This window comes from Hypanus sabinus, chromosome 13 (assembly GCF_030144855.1).
Source record: "Hypanus sabinus isolate sHypSab1 chromosome 13, sHypSab1.hap1, whole genome shotgun sequence".
NCBI lineage: Eukaryota > Metazoa > Chordata > Chondrichthyes > Myliobatiformes > Dasyatidae > Hypanus > Hypanus sabinus.
Window position 1 is genome coordinate 14,372,466 of NC_082718.1, and position 17,779 is coordinate 14,390,244.

At 42.8% G+C, this 17,779-nt stretch overlaps 1 protein-coding gene across 1 annotated transcript in view; it reads left to right on the forward strand.

Annotated features, from left to right (window-relative positions):
- Window positions 1-344: 344 nt before the first annotated feature.
- LOC132403633 (lectin-like) overlaps window positions 345-17,779 on the forward strand; it is a 49,677-nt gene continuing 32,242 nt past the window's right edge. Inside the window, exon 1 of the mRNA XM_059987117.1 lies at window positions 345-373. Within this exon, the coding sequence (XP_059843100.1) occupies window positions 360-373 (14 nt within the window). The 5' untranslated portion in view covers window positions 345-359. The remainder of the gene's footprint in view (window positions 374-17,779) is intronic.

Consider the following 17,779-nt stretch of genomic DNA (forward strand, 5'->3'; position numbering starts at 1 on the left):
ATGTGGGACACGTTGCCTGACCAGCAGATCTGCCTGAGCAGTGAAGTGGCTTCAGTGCTTGGAAGTTGAGCCTTGTCCGGGACCTCATTGTTGGAGACACGATCCTGCCAGCCAATACCCATGATGGAGCAGTGACAGCGCTGGTGGAAGAGCTTCAGTAAGCAGATTTTCTTGTGGTGCAAGACTCCCCCAGGCTTCGGAGCCATATAGTAACGTTGTGTCAAAGACAGCTTCGTGCAACTGGATTTTTGTGGGCGGACACAGCTGGTGGTTCTTCCACATGTTTCTGGAGGCACCTGAAGGCACTGCTGGCTCTGGCAAGTTGATTGTCAATGTCCCTTACTACCATAGTGTTGGAGATGACACTGGCCAGGTGGGTGAACTGTTCAACCATAGTGAGAGGGTGATCATCAGTGATGGTCCGAGGTCGGTTGTAAACATCACGAGGGGACTTCTGATGGAGGATTATTGTATTCTTCAGACTGACCGTTAACCCAAAACCCCTTGCAGCCTTTGCAAAGTGAGTAACTGCAGTCAGTAACTCGAGATTGGGCTCTTGCATGGTTTTTGTTCAGGCAAGAAGGTGGCAGAGGTTGAAGATATTTCTGTCAGTGTGGAACTGAATATAGATGCTCTCTGAGATGCTCTCTTTCACTTCCAGTAGCATCATGCTAAAAGAGACGGCAAAGAGTTTTGGTGCCAAAACACATTCTCGTTTCACTCCGGTACTTTTCGAGAATGGCTTAGACTGGTCACTTTTGTGTTTAACCTGATGCCTATGGCCTTCATGGAGCTGCTGCAGGTGGTGAGGAATTGAAGGGGACAGACGAGCTTCGACAGAATCTTCCAGAGACCATCGAGGCTGACAGTATTAAAAGCGTTGGTCAGGTCAATGAACGCCGCATACAGTCCCATGCTCTATTCATTTCAATTCTCCTGTATCTGGTGTAGGATGAAGATCATGTCGGATGTGCCTCTCTTTGTTCTAAATCCACACTGACTCTCTGTGAGGTTGCTTTCGGTAATGGTACGGATGTTCAAGAGGCTCTTATCAGTGCTGGACGGCAGGGTAACGTCTTTATCATTTGAGCAATCTGATTTATCTCCTTTGTTCTTGTACAGGGAGACAATTACAGCATCGTGATAGGTAATTTGGGACTGAACTTTTCTCCCAACAGAGTGTGAACAGGTTTGTGTGCTCACTCAGGAGAAAATCCCCTCCCATTTTGTACACTTTTGCCGGGATCCCATCAGTTCCTGGGCTTTATGGCATTTCATCTTGGAAATAGCAGCATTGACTTCGTCCAGAGTTGGTGAGCCATCAAGCTTAAGCCTGATCTCATGCTGCAAGTGATCCGTTTCAATGGATGCTACTTGATGATTATCCCCAAAGAGGCTCTCGTCGTGCTCTGACCATTGTCTCAGTTTGTCTGTCAGCACTCTGGAGCTGCTGGATAAGTGTAGGAGGGCTTGAATCTGACCGTGCACCATGTGCAGTAATTTATAGAAGGCTTGAGTGCTACCATTGTATGCATAGTGCTATGTTCATTCTGCTAGGGTAGTGGTTGCCAACCCGTCAATCGCGATCGACTAGTCGATCCTTGATACTTTCCCAGTTGATCCCGAAAAAAAGAAGAAAAATAAATACACAAATACTGTTGAGAGATTGTTTGTGGGTTGCGGGGTTTTAGTTCCGTTCTTTCTGCCAGTGCACATGCGAGTAGCTCTCCCACAATACACAGTGTACTTCTGTGATCCCCAACCACCGGGCCGTGAGGAAACGATATGAGTCAGCTGCATCTTTCCTCATCCCCTGTCACATGCGAGGTCATCAGGCGACTAAACGCAGTGACACACTCGCGCCAGGGATCTCTGGTTGGCCTCGCACGGCCGGCGGGAAGTGCCATCGCTACTGGCCTGGAGCACTGAACCTGTTTACCACACTGAATGTTCGTGGGGAATCCGGTGCTAAAATATTCGCAGACGACCTAATTCGGACTCAGTGTTTCGTAAGTAGCAGAGCAGCTACCGCGCTGCGATCTACTGAAACAAACTTTTGTTGGCCGATAGATCCTACAAGGGAGGCGGGCGGGCGCTCTGTCACACTCCCCGCCCAGTCGGCCGCTTGCTCCGGACTGCGACCGCCGCGGCCCCGGTACAGGGACCTCCAGCCCTGACCTTGTCCTCTCACCCCACTCACAACCAGCCACACCCGGCCAAGGTGTCTGGCAGTGGGTGGGCAGGCGGGAGGCTGAGTTCGGGCCTGGAGGCTGTCTAATGAGGCAATATCTCAAAACTGCTTCAGTACACTGAGTCCAAGCACCCTGCACTTAAAGATAAACCTGCTAAGCTTTTTCAGCGGTTAAAACATGAACAAGTGGGACAGAAGCCAAGAGCCATGAAAACTAAATTGCGGAATAGACTGAACCTAAGGAACCTGCTTTGAGTATCACTGTATTCCCGTCGTGTTTAACACCGCCCTGCCCCCTTCGGCCGGTCCGCAAGAATATTATCAATATTAGACCAGTCCGCAGTGCAAAAAAAGTGTGGTTACCTCCAGTGTTTATACATTGCGGGGTTTTACTTCCAGTCTTTTCTGCCCCAGTGCGCATGCGTATAACTAATTGATGTGGGGTGGATCTTGCCTTTTACAAAGGCCGAGGTAGGGGATCTTGGGCTTAAAAAGGTTGGTGACCACTATGCGAGGGTTTCACATCTGTCTCAGTTTGGCTTGGAGGGTGCTGCATGCAACTCTGTTCTGCCTTGGCCACATGGTCGTCGGGTCTTAGACAGCACCACTTGATGGGAGGCATGTTTCTTCTGGATTTCAACAGCACTTTCATCAAAACAGTCCTTGTTTCTTCATGAGGAGTGTGCAACTACCTCGACAGGCACATCTTCGACGGCAGTCTTTAGGTGCTCCCTTTTTTCTCCTATGCCAGAGTCTGTGCATGAGGTGCATTTGCTGTCCAATATCTCTCTTAACTTGATCTGAGGAGGAGGCCAAACTTATCCACCTGGAGTCTCCTCAGCTGCAGTCTCCTTTACCTTATTCCTGGCACAATAGCCAGTTTGATGTTTGCCCTGACCGGTCTTTCATCCATATAACAATCCGCACTCGGCATGACCCTGACATGTAGAACATCTGACACAGCCTTTTGGCACACCAGGATGTACTCCAGGAGGTGACAGTGTTCGGATTGAGGGAATCTCCAGGAGATTGTCTTGAACCTGGCTTTCATTTAAAACAGCGTATTTGTTACAACCAGACCGAATTGTATGCAGAGATCCAGGAGCATCCTCTCGAGATTGTTCTGTGGATATCACCAGAGGTTTCATCAACACTAAAGTCTGAAGCATTCATAATGTAGACAAGAGGAAGATGTTTGCAATGCCCTGGAGAGTTTGCTTTGGGAAAAAAACACAAGGATGATCCTAATTTAGAAGTAAACTCCCACTGGAACTTCAAATTAAAATGTTGGAAATACAGCAACATCTCCAATCAGACACACTCAAGAGTATATCCTGGGTAAATACTGATTGGAACTGGAAAATGACAGAATGGAAGAAGCTTACATTGAAGAGAGAATGGGATAAAGTGCAGGAGGGAGGTGTGATAAATGCAGTGCTGGAGTGGGAGAAGATACGGTGATCAAAGTTGGCGAATGACCAGAGGTACATCCAGAGAAGGAGGGAATAGGAAAACAGAGACTTATTTTTCCCAATAAGACTATAAGACCATAAGACATAGGAGCAGAATTAGACCACTCAGCCCATGGAGTATGTTCCACCATTCTATCTTAGCCAATCCCGGATTCCACTCAACGCCATCCTTCTGCCTTCTCGCCATACCCTTTGATGCCCTGACCAAACATGAAGCTATCAAATTCTGCTTTAACTATACTCATGTATTTGGCCTCCACCACAGTCTGTGGCAGAGAATTCCACAGTTTGTCTATTCTCTAGCTAAAAAATATTCCTCCTTACCTCTGTTCTAACAGGTCGCCCCTCAACATTGAGGCTGTGCCCTCTAGTTCTGGATACCGCATCATAGGAAACATCCTCTTCACATCCACCTTATCTAGTCCTTTCAATATTCAGTATGTTTCAATGAGATCCCCCTGCATTCTTCTAAATTCCAGCGAGTACAGACTCAAAGCTACAAATGCACCTCATGTGTTAACCCCCCCCCCCCCCTTCATTCCCAGAATCATTCTCGTGAACTTCCTCTGGTCTCTCTCCAATGACAACATATCCTTTCTGAGATATGGAACCAAACTGTTGACAATATTATTAGTGTCTTATAAAGCCTCAGCATTATCTCCTTGCTTTTATATTCTATTCCCCTTGAAATAAACAGCAACATTGCGTTTGCCTTCCTTACCATAGACTGAAACTGTAAATTAACCCACTGGGAGTCTTGCACAAGAAATCCTAAGCCGCTCTGCAACTCTGATGTTTGAATTTTCTAATTATTTAGATAATAGTCTGCACAATGTTCCTTTTACCAAAATGCATTATCACACATTTCCCAACACTGTATTCCATCTGCCACTTATTTGCCCATTTGACCAGTTTCTCCAAGTCCTGCTGCAATTGCATTGCTTCCTCAGCACTACCTGCCCTCCACATATCTTTGTATCATCTGCAAGCTTTGCCACAAAGTCATCAATGCCATTTGCTGAATCATTGACAAACAATGTGAGAAGTGATGGTCCCGATACTGACTCCTGAGGAACACCACTAGTCACTGGCAGCCAACCAGAAAAGGCCCTCTAATTCCCATTTACTGCCTCCTGGCTGTCAGCCATTCTGTTATCCATGCCAGCATCTTTCCTGTAATGCCATAGGATTTTACCTTGTTAAGCAGTCTCACGTGTGGCACCTTATCAAATGCCTTCTGAAAATCCAAGTAAATGACATCCACTGCCTCTCCTTTGTCCACCCTGCTTATTACTTCCTTGAAGAACTCCAACAGATTTGTCATGCAATATTTCCCCTTACAGAAACTATGCTGACTTTGACTTATTTTATTAAAAGACTCCAAGAACCCTGAAACCTCTTCCTTAATAATAGCCTCCAACACTTTTCTTCAAGAGTGGAGTGACATTTGCAATTTTCCTGTCCTCTGGGACCATGCCAGAATCAAGTGATTCTTGAAAGATCATAATCAATGGATCTACTATCTCTTCAGCAACTTCTCTCAGGACTCCGGGATGTAGTCCTTTTGGTCCAGGTGACTTATCCACTTCAAGGCATTTGCGTTTGCCCAGCGCTTTTTATTTGTAATAGCAATGGCACTCACTGCTGCTCCCTGACACTCACAAACTACTGGCATATTGCTAGTGTCTTTCACAGTGAAGACAGATGCAAAGTCCTCATTAGGTTTGTCTGCCATTTCTTTGTTCCCCATAACTACCTCACCAGCATCATATTCGACTGATCCAATATTAACTTTTACTTCACTTTTACTCTTAATTTAACTGAAAAAAACTTCTAGCATCCTGCTTTATATCATTGGCTTGTTTGCCCTCATATTTCATCTTTTCCCTTCTTATAGCTTTTTAGTTGCCTTTTGGTGGATTTGAAAAGCTTCCCAATCATCCAACTTCCACACACTTTTGCTACCTTTCCCTTTTTTCATGCAGACCTTAACTTCCCTTGTCTGCCACGGTTGCCCATTGGATCTTTGTCATCTGTAGGACATATCTATCCCACGCCTTGTGAACAATTTCCAGAAACTTCAGCCACCCCTGCACTACTGTCATCCCTGCCAGTATCCTCCAACAATCCACCCAGGCAAGATTCTCTCTCACACCTCTGTAATTCCCTTTATTCTGTTGTGATACTGATGCATGTGACTTATGCTTCTCCCTCTCAAGCTGCAAACGAATCCAATCATATTATGATCACTGACTCCTAATGTTCCTCTATGTTTAGCCCCCATAAAATTAGACCATCTCTAATTATTCCACGAGTTCATCCACCTTATTCTGAATGCTACCTGCATTTAAATATAGCACCTTATTTCCTGCATTCTTCGCCCTTTTGGATTTTCCCACTGTGGTACAATTTAACTCTTTGGTCTGTCTGCATTTGTATCCAATCATTGGCCTGTCCTTCCTTATATTAATGTTACACCCATCATCTACTTGTAAACCTATTGGATCATCCTCCGCTCTATCATACTGGTTCCCATCCCCCTGCCATATTAGTTTAAACCACTCCCAACAGCTCTAGTAAACCTGCCCGCAATAATATTGGTCCCCCTTGGATTCAAGTACAACCTGTGCTTTTGTACAGTTCACACCTGCCCCAGCAGAGGTTCCAGTTATTCAAAGTGTGAATCCCTCCCCCCCCCCCCACTCCAAATCTCCAGCAACACATTTATCTGCCACCTCCTTCTATTCCTGTCCTCACTGTTGAGTGGCACAGGCAACAATCTCCAGATTAGTACCCTTGAGGTCCTGCTTTTCAGCTTCCTTCCTAACTCCCTGTATTCTGTTTTCAGGAACTCTTCCTATTTTCTACCAATGTTGTTGATACCAATATGTACCACAACTTATGGCTGCTCACCCTCCCCTTCTCAAGATATTGTGAATGAGTTCTGAAACATCATGGACCCTGGCACCTGGGAGACAATCTACCATCATGCTTCTTTTTCATGTCCACAGAATCGCTTGAGTATTGAGCCTCCTATTACTGCTGCTATCCCCTTCAGTTCCCTACTGTTCCGAGCAGCAGGGCCAGACTCGAGGCTACTGTTGTTTCCCTCAGGTAGGTCATCCTCCCCCAACAGTACTCAAAATGGAGACCTTAATATCAGGGGGTGTCTCACTGGAATCACCAACAGTTTATCAGAATTAAGGTGTAAATATTTCAGAGAAGGGTCATGTGGAAAGGGTTAAAGAAAAGTTGGCCAAAGGTTGATTGACAAGTAGCTGAGCAGGTTTAATAAACCTGAGACAGATTGCACATTGTTGAGGGAAAAATATTTGGAGAACATTTTGCAGTGTAACTCCCTTCCTTCTGTGGACTGGTCCATTGTTTTTCTTCATGAGACCGAGCTGTGTTATTTTAAAGCATGCAATGTAGGATTGTTTATAAAACTGGATTTTCCTGAAAAACCTTATTGCTGAGAAATGCTGTTGATGCAAGTCTTAAGGTATCAAAATATTATTTTTGGTAACCTCTGAGGGAATTTTTTGAAGGGACAAGACCCTTGGTCAAGCTTTGGAGGCATGTGCAGAATAGAATGAAAATTCTTCTGGTCTAGATGATGTTGGGCTGCAGTCTCCATCGATGTTCTGGATCAGAGTCAGTTGTCAGTTAATTTCATAGGGATGGTTTTTGGTTCAGAGAGGGGATTTAGAGGTCAAGTTAAGCTTCAGGGATGTGTCGGATTAGAGGTCAAACCAGATTCAAGGCTGCTTATTCTACAGACATCATTTTACAGCTGTGCAGTAAGAGCATCCTGACAATCTGCATCACTACTTGGTATGGAAACTTCACTGCAGCAGGTAGGAAGGTTCTACAACCGCTGGTAAAAACTTGCACCATGCAGCATTGGCACCAGCCTCCACACCATCAGGGAAATATTTACAGAAAGAAGCTGGAAAAAGGCTAGTAACATCATGAAGGATCCCACATGTTTGTCCCACTCCCATCAGGGACGAGGCTACGCCCGTGCCAGCACCACTATTGCTTTCTCCAAGCAGTAAGGCTGATCAACACCTCCACCCACTAACCACCATTACTGTTATGCTTTGTAACTACAAAACCTGAAACAAATTCAAAGGAAGAAACGGAAGTCCAAAATAAAAGGTGAGGTGCACCTGTCATGTGGTAATGTGATGATGAGTGTAATTCAGATAATTATACATATAACCTGTAATGAATTATATAAACAAACAAGAATGCTTAATCAACTAAGTTTTATAAAAGAGTACTCAAACATCACTTAACTATTAAATACACAACAATTACTTTGTTATTTCCTGTCAGTCAGCTTACGTACAACATAGCTTCACTTTATGGATTTACAATCAATTTAAATATGCAAGTTATCTCATGCATTTAAATTTATTGTGTTCTTCATTTTATTTTCATGCTTCCTCAGATCCAGAGTAACAATTATCTTGTTCTCCTTCACACTTGTGAGCTGGAAATGACTTTACACAATCTAGAATCTTGGTGGCCCACCAGGTCAGTAAGCCGCCCCGCCCCCCAGGAGTCGAATATTCACTGCTGACCCCACTGGTCTATTTACTGCAATGTCAGTACAACATAATCATCACAGAGTGTACATTCTGTTCATTCTCAGGGCAGAACATTCCAAATGTTCCATAGCCCTCTGCACAAGGAAATCTCTTCCTTTCTAAATTCTAAAATAGATAATTAGATAGTTAGATAGATACTTTATTGATCCCAAGAGAAATCACACTGCCACAATAGCATTATAAGTGCACATATATACAAATAAACAAATATTAGAATAGGAATAAGAAACAATAAAAAATAAGTTACCTCAAACAGTCTTAACAGGATGAAGCCATCACTTCCCCAGCTATAGGTAGACTCACTATAGAGCCTGAAGGCCAAGAATAAGAATGACCTCATATAGCGCTCTATCACTAAAATTGCTCTTCTGTTCTACCAAGGTGGCATGCAGAGGGTGAGGGTCCAGAATTTCCAAGATTTTCCATAGAATCCTTTGTTCTATCACAGCCTCCAGTTTGTCCAGTTTGACTCCTATAACAGAGCCAGCCTTTCTAATCAGTTTATTGAGCCTGTTGGCATCACCCATGTTGATATCATTGCCCCTTCACACCACCGCATAGAAGATTGAGCTGGCATCAACATTCTGGTGGAACATGTGAAGGAGAGGCTCGCATACTCCAAAGGACCTCAGGAAGTAGAGGCGACTCTGGCTCTTCTTGTACACAGCCTCTGTGTTCGTGCTTTACTCAAGTCTGTCAACCAGATGCAACCACAGGTACTTGTACGTCCTCATCACATCCATATCCTCACCATCTATAGTAACAGGAGCAGTACAGACTCATTCTTCCGAAAGTCCATCACCACCTGCTTTGTCTTATTGAGCTGCAGATGATTCAGCTTGCACCATTTGACAAAGTCCTCCACCAGGGCCCTGTATTCATCCTCCCGTCCTCCCTTTATACACCCAACTATCGTTTAGTCAACAGGGAATTTATGCAGATGACATGGCTCAGTGTTGTAGCTGAAGTCTGAGATATACAGGTTAAACCAGAAGGGAGCGAAGACAGTCCCCTGTGGATCCCCAGTGCTGCTTACAGCCATGTCTGACACACAGCTCTGAAGCCACACAAACTGTGGTCTGCAAGTCAGATAGTTCATTATCCAGGATACAATGGATGTGCCAACCTGCAGTGAATGGAGCTTTCCCCCAGCAACGAGGACTGTATGGTATTGAAGGCACTTGAGAAATCAAAACCCATGATCCTCACAGTGCTATCCTGCTTATCCAAATGGGAGTAGGCTCTGTTTCACAGATAGATGACAGCATTGTCAACTCAATGTGCTCCTGGTTGGCAAACTGCAGGGGATCGAAAGCTGCTCTGGCCAGGGGTTGAAGGTGAGCCAGGAACAGCCTCTCTACTTTGTCTTCATGATGTGTGAATGTTGGCATCACCCTAGTTTTAGACTCTTCAGACATCACTTCTCATTATCCACTCCTCAGTCCATCTCAGAATCCTGGAGCTCTCAATGAGATCATCTGCACTTCTGGAGAAGTTCCTGTGCGTTTCGTCCAATTTTTCTATCTCGCTTCAATGGACATTTCTCGCAATCCAAGAGTCCATCTGGTGAATTGATGTTGCATCTTCACCATGACAAATCCAAAGACCAAATCAACTGCTGAACTCCTAATGAGTTCTCTATGTAACACTAGAATGTCGGCGAGACTTCAATGCTTTTGTTCTGCAAAGTCTTGCAATAACTGACTTGCAATTAGTTATCTTGCAATAACTAATGACTTCATAAATTCTCATTCTACCTGCAGATTAAGGTTTTGCATCAGCGTGCCAGGACCCATCCACTCACCCGGTTCCTCATTGTGCCAAATCTTTAGTTTTGCTATTTCTCCTATCAAACAGCACAACCTCTCACTTCCCTATCGTACACTCCAAGTGTAGCATTTATCAATCCATCTATGTAAGATAGTTCAGGAGATTGTTCATGATCTCAACAACAGTGGGTAAAGGTCTAAAAATTATTTTGCAAGTTTTAACCAGAACGAGTAAATTACGTTGCAAAAATGACAGTCAATGTCAATTCCTCAAAACCTCAAAGACTGACTCCCTGAGTGACCTTAGTAAGTCTCTTTTCCTCCAAATCTGCCCTGTTCATTGCAGCTTCTCCTGCTAATGAGCACTTCCCCCACCCCGAACCTCTATTTTGCCCACCATCCCCTCACTTTGATATCACTCTCTCTCTCTCTCTCTCTCTCTCTCTCTCTCTCTCTCTCCCCCCCCACTCTCATTAACAAGCAAGTATACAGGTGTACATGTGTACCCAGTAAAGTGATCGCTGAGTGTATGTATGCATATATAAAATCAGCCAATCTTTTGGCAGCAACTTAAAGAATAAAAACATGCAGGCACAGTCAAGAGGTTCAGTTGTTGAGACTAAGCATCAAAATGGGGAAGTGACAGACGGACTGGTTTGAGTATCTCAGAAACTGCTGAACACCAGGAATTTTCATCCACAACAGTGTTTGGAGTTTACAGAGAACAGTGCAAAATCAAATCAAATCCTGTGAGCAGCAGTTCTGTGGACATAAATTACTTATTAATGGGAGAGGTCAGAGGAGAACGGTCAGACTGGTTCAAACTGACAGGAAGCCGGGAGTAACTCACATGAATGTGTTTTAACAGTGGTTTACAGAAGAGCATCTCTGAATGCACAATGTGTTGAACCTTGAAGTGGATGTCCTACAGCAGTAGAAGACCACAAACGTACACTCAATGGACACTTAAGGGAGTAACAGAATAATGTGGGCACTGAGTGGATATGTGTCAATCTCAAAATCTCAACGTTCAAACTAAACACAACTGAAAAGTCATATTTGACAAATCAGTAGAGATTTTGAGGAGGTAAACAAGAGGGTTGATGAGGATAAAGTAGTAGATGATATCTATATGGTCTTTAGCAAGGCCTTTGACAAGATCCTTTATGGCAGGCTGATCAGGATACTTTATTAGGATGAGATTGGGCCAATAGTGAATTGGATTCATAATTGGCTACAGTGTAGGAGGAACAGTGTGATTGTTGAGGGTTATTTCATAATCCAGAAGCCTATGTCTACTGATGTGCCACAGGAGGTTGCTGCTGTAATTTATATTAGCAATTTGGGTGTGAATGTACAAGGACGGTGATTAGGAAGATTATGCATGACACTAAAGTTGGAGGCGTTGCGTAACAGTACAGAAAATTACAGGGGGATCTTGATTAGTGAGGTGTGTGGGCTGAGAACTGGCAAATGGCTTACAGTCCAAATAGATGTGAGATATTGCATTTTGGGATAACAAACAAGGCTAGGACTTATACAGTGAATGTTAGGTCACTGTTGAGTATTACAGTAGAGGGACACCAAGGAATGCAGGTTCATGTTTTGCTGAAAACAGCTTCACAGGAAGACTGATTGGGAAAGAAGGCATTTGTCATGTTGGTCTTCATCAGTCAGGGCAATGAGTACAGGAGCTGGGAAGTTATGTTACAGTTATACAGCATAGGAGATTGTTGACTCCGTACTTGGTGTAGCATGTTCAGTTTTGGCAACCCTGTCACAGGAAAGAAGTTATTAAACCAGAGCAAGTACATAAAAGATGTACCAGGATGTTTCCTGGAGTGAGTTACAAGAAGTTGCGTGGACAAGTACCTTTAGTGTAATGTTTCACAGTGGCAGCTCTAAGATTGGTGTTCAATTATTGCTACTGCCAATATCATTTGTTACTGAGTTAAACAGTAGTTTTTCCTTTTTATACATTTTTAAAATTTCCATGAAACTTTGGTTAATTGGGCAGTTGCTTAATAGAGTCAAATTGTACTGCTCCTGATGAGAATCAATTGACCAGAATCCATAGTACGACACTTTGCACTGAGATTAATTGAAAGCCAGTTAATGATGGTCATCCCACTTACTGAGCTAATCAAGATCTTCCTGTAATTTCTGACACCTTTCTTTGCTGATCTCCATTCTCATCTCTGAGTCATGAGGTTATGCGTTTAGGTCAAAGGACAGAAACCAGAGCACCAAAAACAATGGTGACACAGAGGGATCCTACATTGCAGGAGTTGCTGTGTTTTCAGATCCTTTCAGTTCGTTGTACTTTTCCCAGCTACAATGCTCCACACTTCCGGAACTTTGATAGATCTTTTATCATGTCTTCACTCACCGATTCGTCAATTTTCTGCTCTTGTCTATTGTCTATAGTTCTCCTTTTCTTCGTCCCATGAGTCTTTAACTTACCACCGCACCCCTCTCTCTTTAATTTGTCCTTTTTTTCTCAGTAATTGTCCCTTTAGTAAAACTGAGCAGGAGGAAGAGCAGGATGCTGTTCAGCCAGGCTCCCCCTGCTGGTGAACCAGCTCCATGATAATGAAAGGCAGAAAAAACACAGCCAACTGCAGTACTCAATACACTGCACTCTTTACTTCTTTTTCATTCTCTCCATGTATCGATCTCTCTCCCTCTCTTTCTCCCTATCCATTTGTCCCTGTCTTTCTTTCTTTAAGTGTCTCTCTCTGTCTTGCTCTATCCTTCTCTCTTTCTTATTATCTCCCAGTCCTTATTTCTCCCTATGTTTCTTTCTCTTAGTCAACTTAATCTGTCTTTTCCTCTTTCCTCATCTCCAATATGTCCTCTTTCTCTCAGTAATAATCTCTATTAGGACAAGACAGAACTGCAGACAGACCCATGAGTGAAGCCCTCTTGTTTTATTGAGATCGCAAACAAGGGGATGATGAGAGAGGGGTAGGAGTCATGTGACACCAGCGAAGTACTAAACCAGTACTTTTCATCTGTTTTGTATGAGGAGCAGGATGTGAAGGATAGTGAGATCAATGTGGGACATTCTGATATTCTGGGACATTTTGAGATCTAGACTAAGGTGAAAACATTACCAAAGATCCTCACCACCCAGACCATGTGCTTTTCTTGCTGCTGCCATCAGGTAGAAGGTACAAGTGCCTCAGGGCATTCAACAACAGTTAATGCCCCACAGCCATCAGGATCTTGAAGAAAAGAGGATAACTACACTCATCAATTGAGATGTTCCCACATCCAATGATCTCACTTCAAGGACTCTTTAACTTGTTATTTCAAGCTCTCGTTTATTTATTGCTATTTATTTATATTAGCATTTACACAGTTTGGTGTCTTCAATACACTTGCTCTTTCATTGATCCTGTTTGCAGTTACTAATTTATAGATTTGCTGAGTATGCCCGCAGGAAAAAGAATTTCAGGGTTGTATGTGGTGATGTGTATGTACTCTGATAATAGTTTTTACTTTGAACTTTGAATCTCTTGTAGATCATTAAAGTGTATATATCACCAGGGTCTAATGGGATCTATGTTGGGACACTAATGGGAAAATTCTTGTTGAGAGCTGTTGGAGAGGATCATTGGGGATAGGATTTACTCACATGTGGAAGATCATGGGTTAATTTAGGACTCAAGAAGCTTGAGTAAATTATTTGAGGAAAATGAATAAACAGGGAATGGAGGGATATGAATGGGTGGGTGGAAGCAATTATTTTAATTTTGCATTATGCTGAACAGCTGTACTGTTCTGTTATTTTCCTCCTCGAGACGCCCCCTGCTGGTTAACTGTTGATAAACCAGCACAACTCAATAACCAGCACCTCCCCTTGGGCTTAAACTTCACTTAACTAAAGTATGGAGTTCATAACCACTCATCAAACATGAACATAACTGTTACTAACTTCTGTGCTGAAATAATTGTGTTAACCATGTCAGGGAATTGGTCAGAGAGCTTTACTGAAGGGCCTTTGATCTGAAACTTCGACTCTGAATCTCTCTCCATGTTGTGTTTTTATTTCAGCAGATTATTCTGTCCATTACTGAGCTTGTTGGCAAAAGGAGAAGCAGAGTCAGCTTTGTCTGATGCAAAGATCAAGTTCCTCGGGGGGGGGGGGCTTCCATTGCCATACACAGTGTGGTGAAGAACATTGGTGAAGGGTACACGGTGCAGTGTGCTGTACAAGAATGGTGAGAAATGAACAGAAGTGTTCCTTTCTCTCTGAATGTTACAGAATATCTGGCAATAGTCATGTGAGTAATGTTTGGGGAAGAGAAAGGCCCAGCGCTCCACTGAGAAACACCTGGAAAAATGTATTTTTTCTCCATGACTATAACACCCAGAGCATTTGTTCTGTCAGTGCTGCTGGAGTCATGGATTCTGACCAGGAGATGAGGAGGACTGCTCAGCCAGTGGATCTGTGGATGTTTTATCCAAGTTTACAAGCAATTAAGATTCCTTCGGAACAGGTAAAATAGTGAGTAATCTAAAAATAATGATTGATGTTTATTCATTTTCTGTGCAGTTAAAAGAGATGTCTGACAGTTCATTGATGTGCAGTGGGTAAAATACCAGGGTGGCCTCTTCTCTCAGTACATTCTAACTGAATCCCAGACTGATCATACATCACTGGGCGTCCAGGAGACCCCTGAGGTTATCTTGCTCTCTAACAAAACTACATTTCCAGGTACTGATAGTGGAAGAGGTTCCCCGGGATTGCATCTAGAGTCAAGACTATAGAGCCCTGGGTGGCTCAACTATACAGAGAAGACAGATCAAAGGTGCTTCAGTTATTGGGGATTCCCCAGATGTGGAGCAGACATGTGAGTGTATATGGGTGCATTGTGGTTCAAGATGTTGCACTGTCAGTATTAAGAACATCACAGTGACCACACACTGTTCTGGATGGTCAAGGGGAAGGGTCAGAGGTTGTGGTGCAAATTGGTACCAATGACATTGATGGAAAAAGGAATATATAGAACACTACAGCACACAACAGACCATTTAGTCCATGATTTTGCACCAAACAAAGCCAATTTTTACGAAACGTCCTCCAACTGTGTATCATCCATCTACATCCATTCCCTCCATACTCATGAGTCCAGCTAAAAGCCTCTTAAACTCTGCCAAACTGCCTGATTCCTTTACTACCCATGGTAATCCATTGCAGAAAGCTAGCATCTTAAAACTGTGCCTTTTCATGCTAGCCATTTCAGCCCTGGGACAAAGCCTCTGACTATCTACACAATCAATGCCATTCATCATCTTATACACCTCTATCAGGTCACAGAGAAGATGTCAGGGGGAAGATTTTTACGCAGAAAGTGGTGAGTGCGTGCACTGATGGTGACTGTGGTGGAGGCGGATACGATAAGGTCTTTTAAGAGGTTCCTGGATAGATACATGGAGCTTAGAAAAAAGAAGATTACAAATGGGATCATGACGTGCAAGGGTACACATTGTATCCAAAGGACAAACACGAAAGCAGACGGAGTGGCATTGCTCTGTTGGTAAAAATGAAATCAAATCATTAGAAAGAGGTGACAAAGATGTTAAATTGTTGTGGATAGAGTGAAAGAACTAGCGAGGGTGAAAAGACCATGATGGGAGTTATATACAGTCCCCCAAACAGTATAAGGATGTGGTCTACAAATTAAAATGGAAGATAGAAAATGCGTGACAAAAGGGCAATGTCATGGGGGATTTCAATACGCTGGTAGATTGGGAAAGTCAGGTTGGTGCTGGATTCCAAGGGGGAGAATTTCTAGAATGCCCACAAGATGGCTTTTAGAGCAACTCCTGGTTGAGCCCACTAGGGGATTAGCTATTCTGGACTGGGTATTGTGCAGTGAACCAGAATTGATTAGAGAGCGTCAGGTAAAAGAAACCTCAGGGCTAAGTGATCATAACATGATTGAATTCATCATCAAATTTGAGAAGGAGAAGCTAAAGTCAGATGTATCAGTATTACAGTTGAGTAAAGGGAATTACAGAAGCGTGAAAGAGCTGCCGGCCAGAATTGATTGGAAAAGAACACTGACAAGTATGACAGCAGATCAGCAATGGCTGCAAGCGATGGAAGGCAAAGGATATATATATATCCCAAAGAGGAAGAAGTATTCTAAAATGACACAACCGTGGCTAACAAGAGAGATCAACGTCAACAAAGATGGGGCATAAAATAGAGCAAAAATTAGTGGGAATTTAGAGGATTGGGAAGCTTTTAAATACCAACAGAAGGCAAGTAAAAAGTCATTAAGAAGATCAAGATGGAACACAAATTTAGCTAACCAATAATATTAAAGAGGATACCAAAAGTTTTTTCAGATACATGAAGTGTAAAAGAAAGGAGAGAGTGGATATCAGCCCACTGGGAAACAGTACTGGAGAAGTAGTAATGGGAGACAACAAAATGGCTGAATAAATGAATAAGTATTTTGCATCAGACTTCACCGTGGAAGACGCTAGCTGTAAAGTGGAAGTTCCAGGTGTCAGGGGTCATGAAGTTTGTGAAGTTACCATAACTAGGGAGAAAGTTCTTGGGAAACTGAAAGATCAGATTAGTCACCTGGACCAGATGGTGTTTACCCAGGGTACTGAAAGAGGTGACTCAAGAGATTGTGGAGGCAATAAAAATTATCTTCTAAGAATCACTAGATTCTGGAATGGTTCCGGAATATAAGGCCTCACCTGTTGATCAGGTGTTGTTTTCATCTCCATACCTCAGGCAGGAAACACCTGTGGTGAAGTCAGTGCAGCTTTCAACCATCAGATGGGTGTTTGGAATTAGTGAAGTGTTCATTGAAGAAATAATGAGGGACATTGAATAAACTCACTAGAATTTAGAACAAAAACTGAAAATGATCTCATTGAGAGTGTTGTATTCTGAGAGGAACTGAGGGGTGGATAATGAGATGCTATTTGCTGACCATGGAGAATCCAGAACTCAGGAACAATTAACATTTTGGGATTCAGAGAGGAGAACTTCCATTGTGTAGAGGTTTGAGAATCTTTTAAATGTGTCTCCAAGGACTGGGGATGATCAGAATGTACAGAGTCCCATTATTATATTGTAGGACATCTCAGTAAATGGAATGGATAGTCTGCAGTAAACACCCAGCTCCTGAGTGAAGCCCCTTTGAAAGGGTAACTGTCGATCATGGCCTCCTTGGCCTCTAAGTGACTCCATATCTTCATGAAATACTTGTACTTTCATCAGCTGTCCTTAGAAGTAACCTGATTTTATTCTCACAAATCAATGAATCTGTTGTAAAAAAAAAGATCACTCCCTACTTGCACATAGTTCTTTCCTTTTGCTTGTTTTTTCTTTCCACTCTTTTCTATGTGTATACCTCAGATAAATACTTTGTGGAGATTTGTGATATATATGATTATATGATATATTTGTACAATGTCTGAAATATATCTTATGGAAATGTTTGTTTGATGATGAACTTCAATAAAAAATTACAAAAAAAGAAGTAATCAAGAAAGACAAAGTGATATCTCAAAACTTCAGACCAACATCTCTTCCCAGTGATAAGATTATTAGCAAATTCCAATTTTATCAACAATATCACATCAGAAGGTGGAAATAAACACATTTTGTGTGTTATAGAGAAAAAGCAACATATCTGCTCTTAGGAGGAAGTGAGTTACATAGATAAATATTATGTAAATCTCCCATCCTTCAAC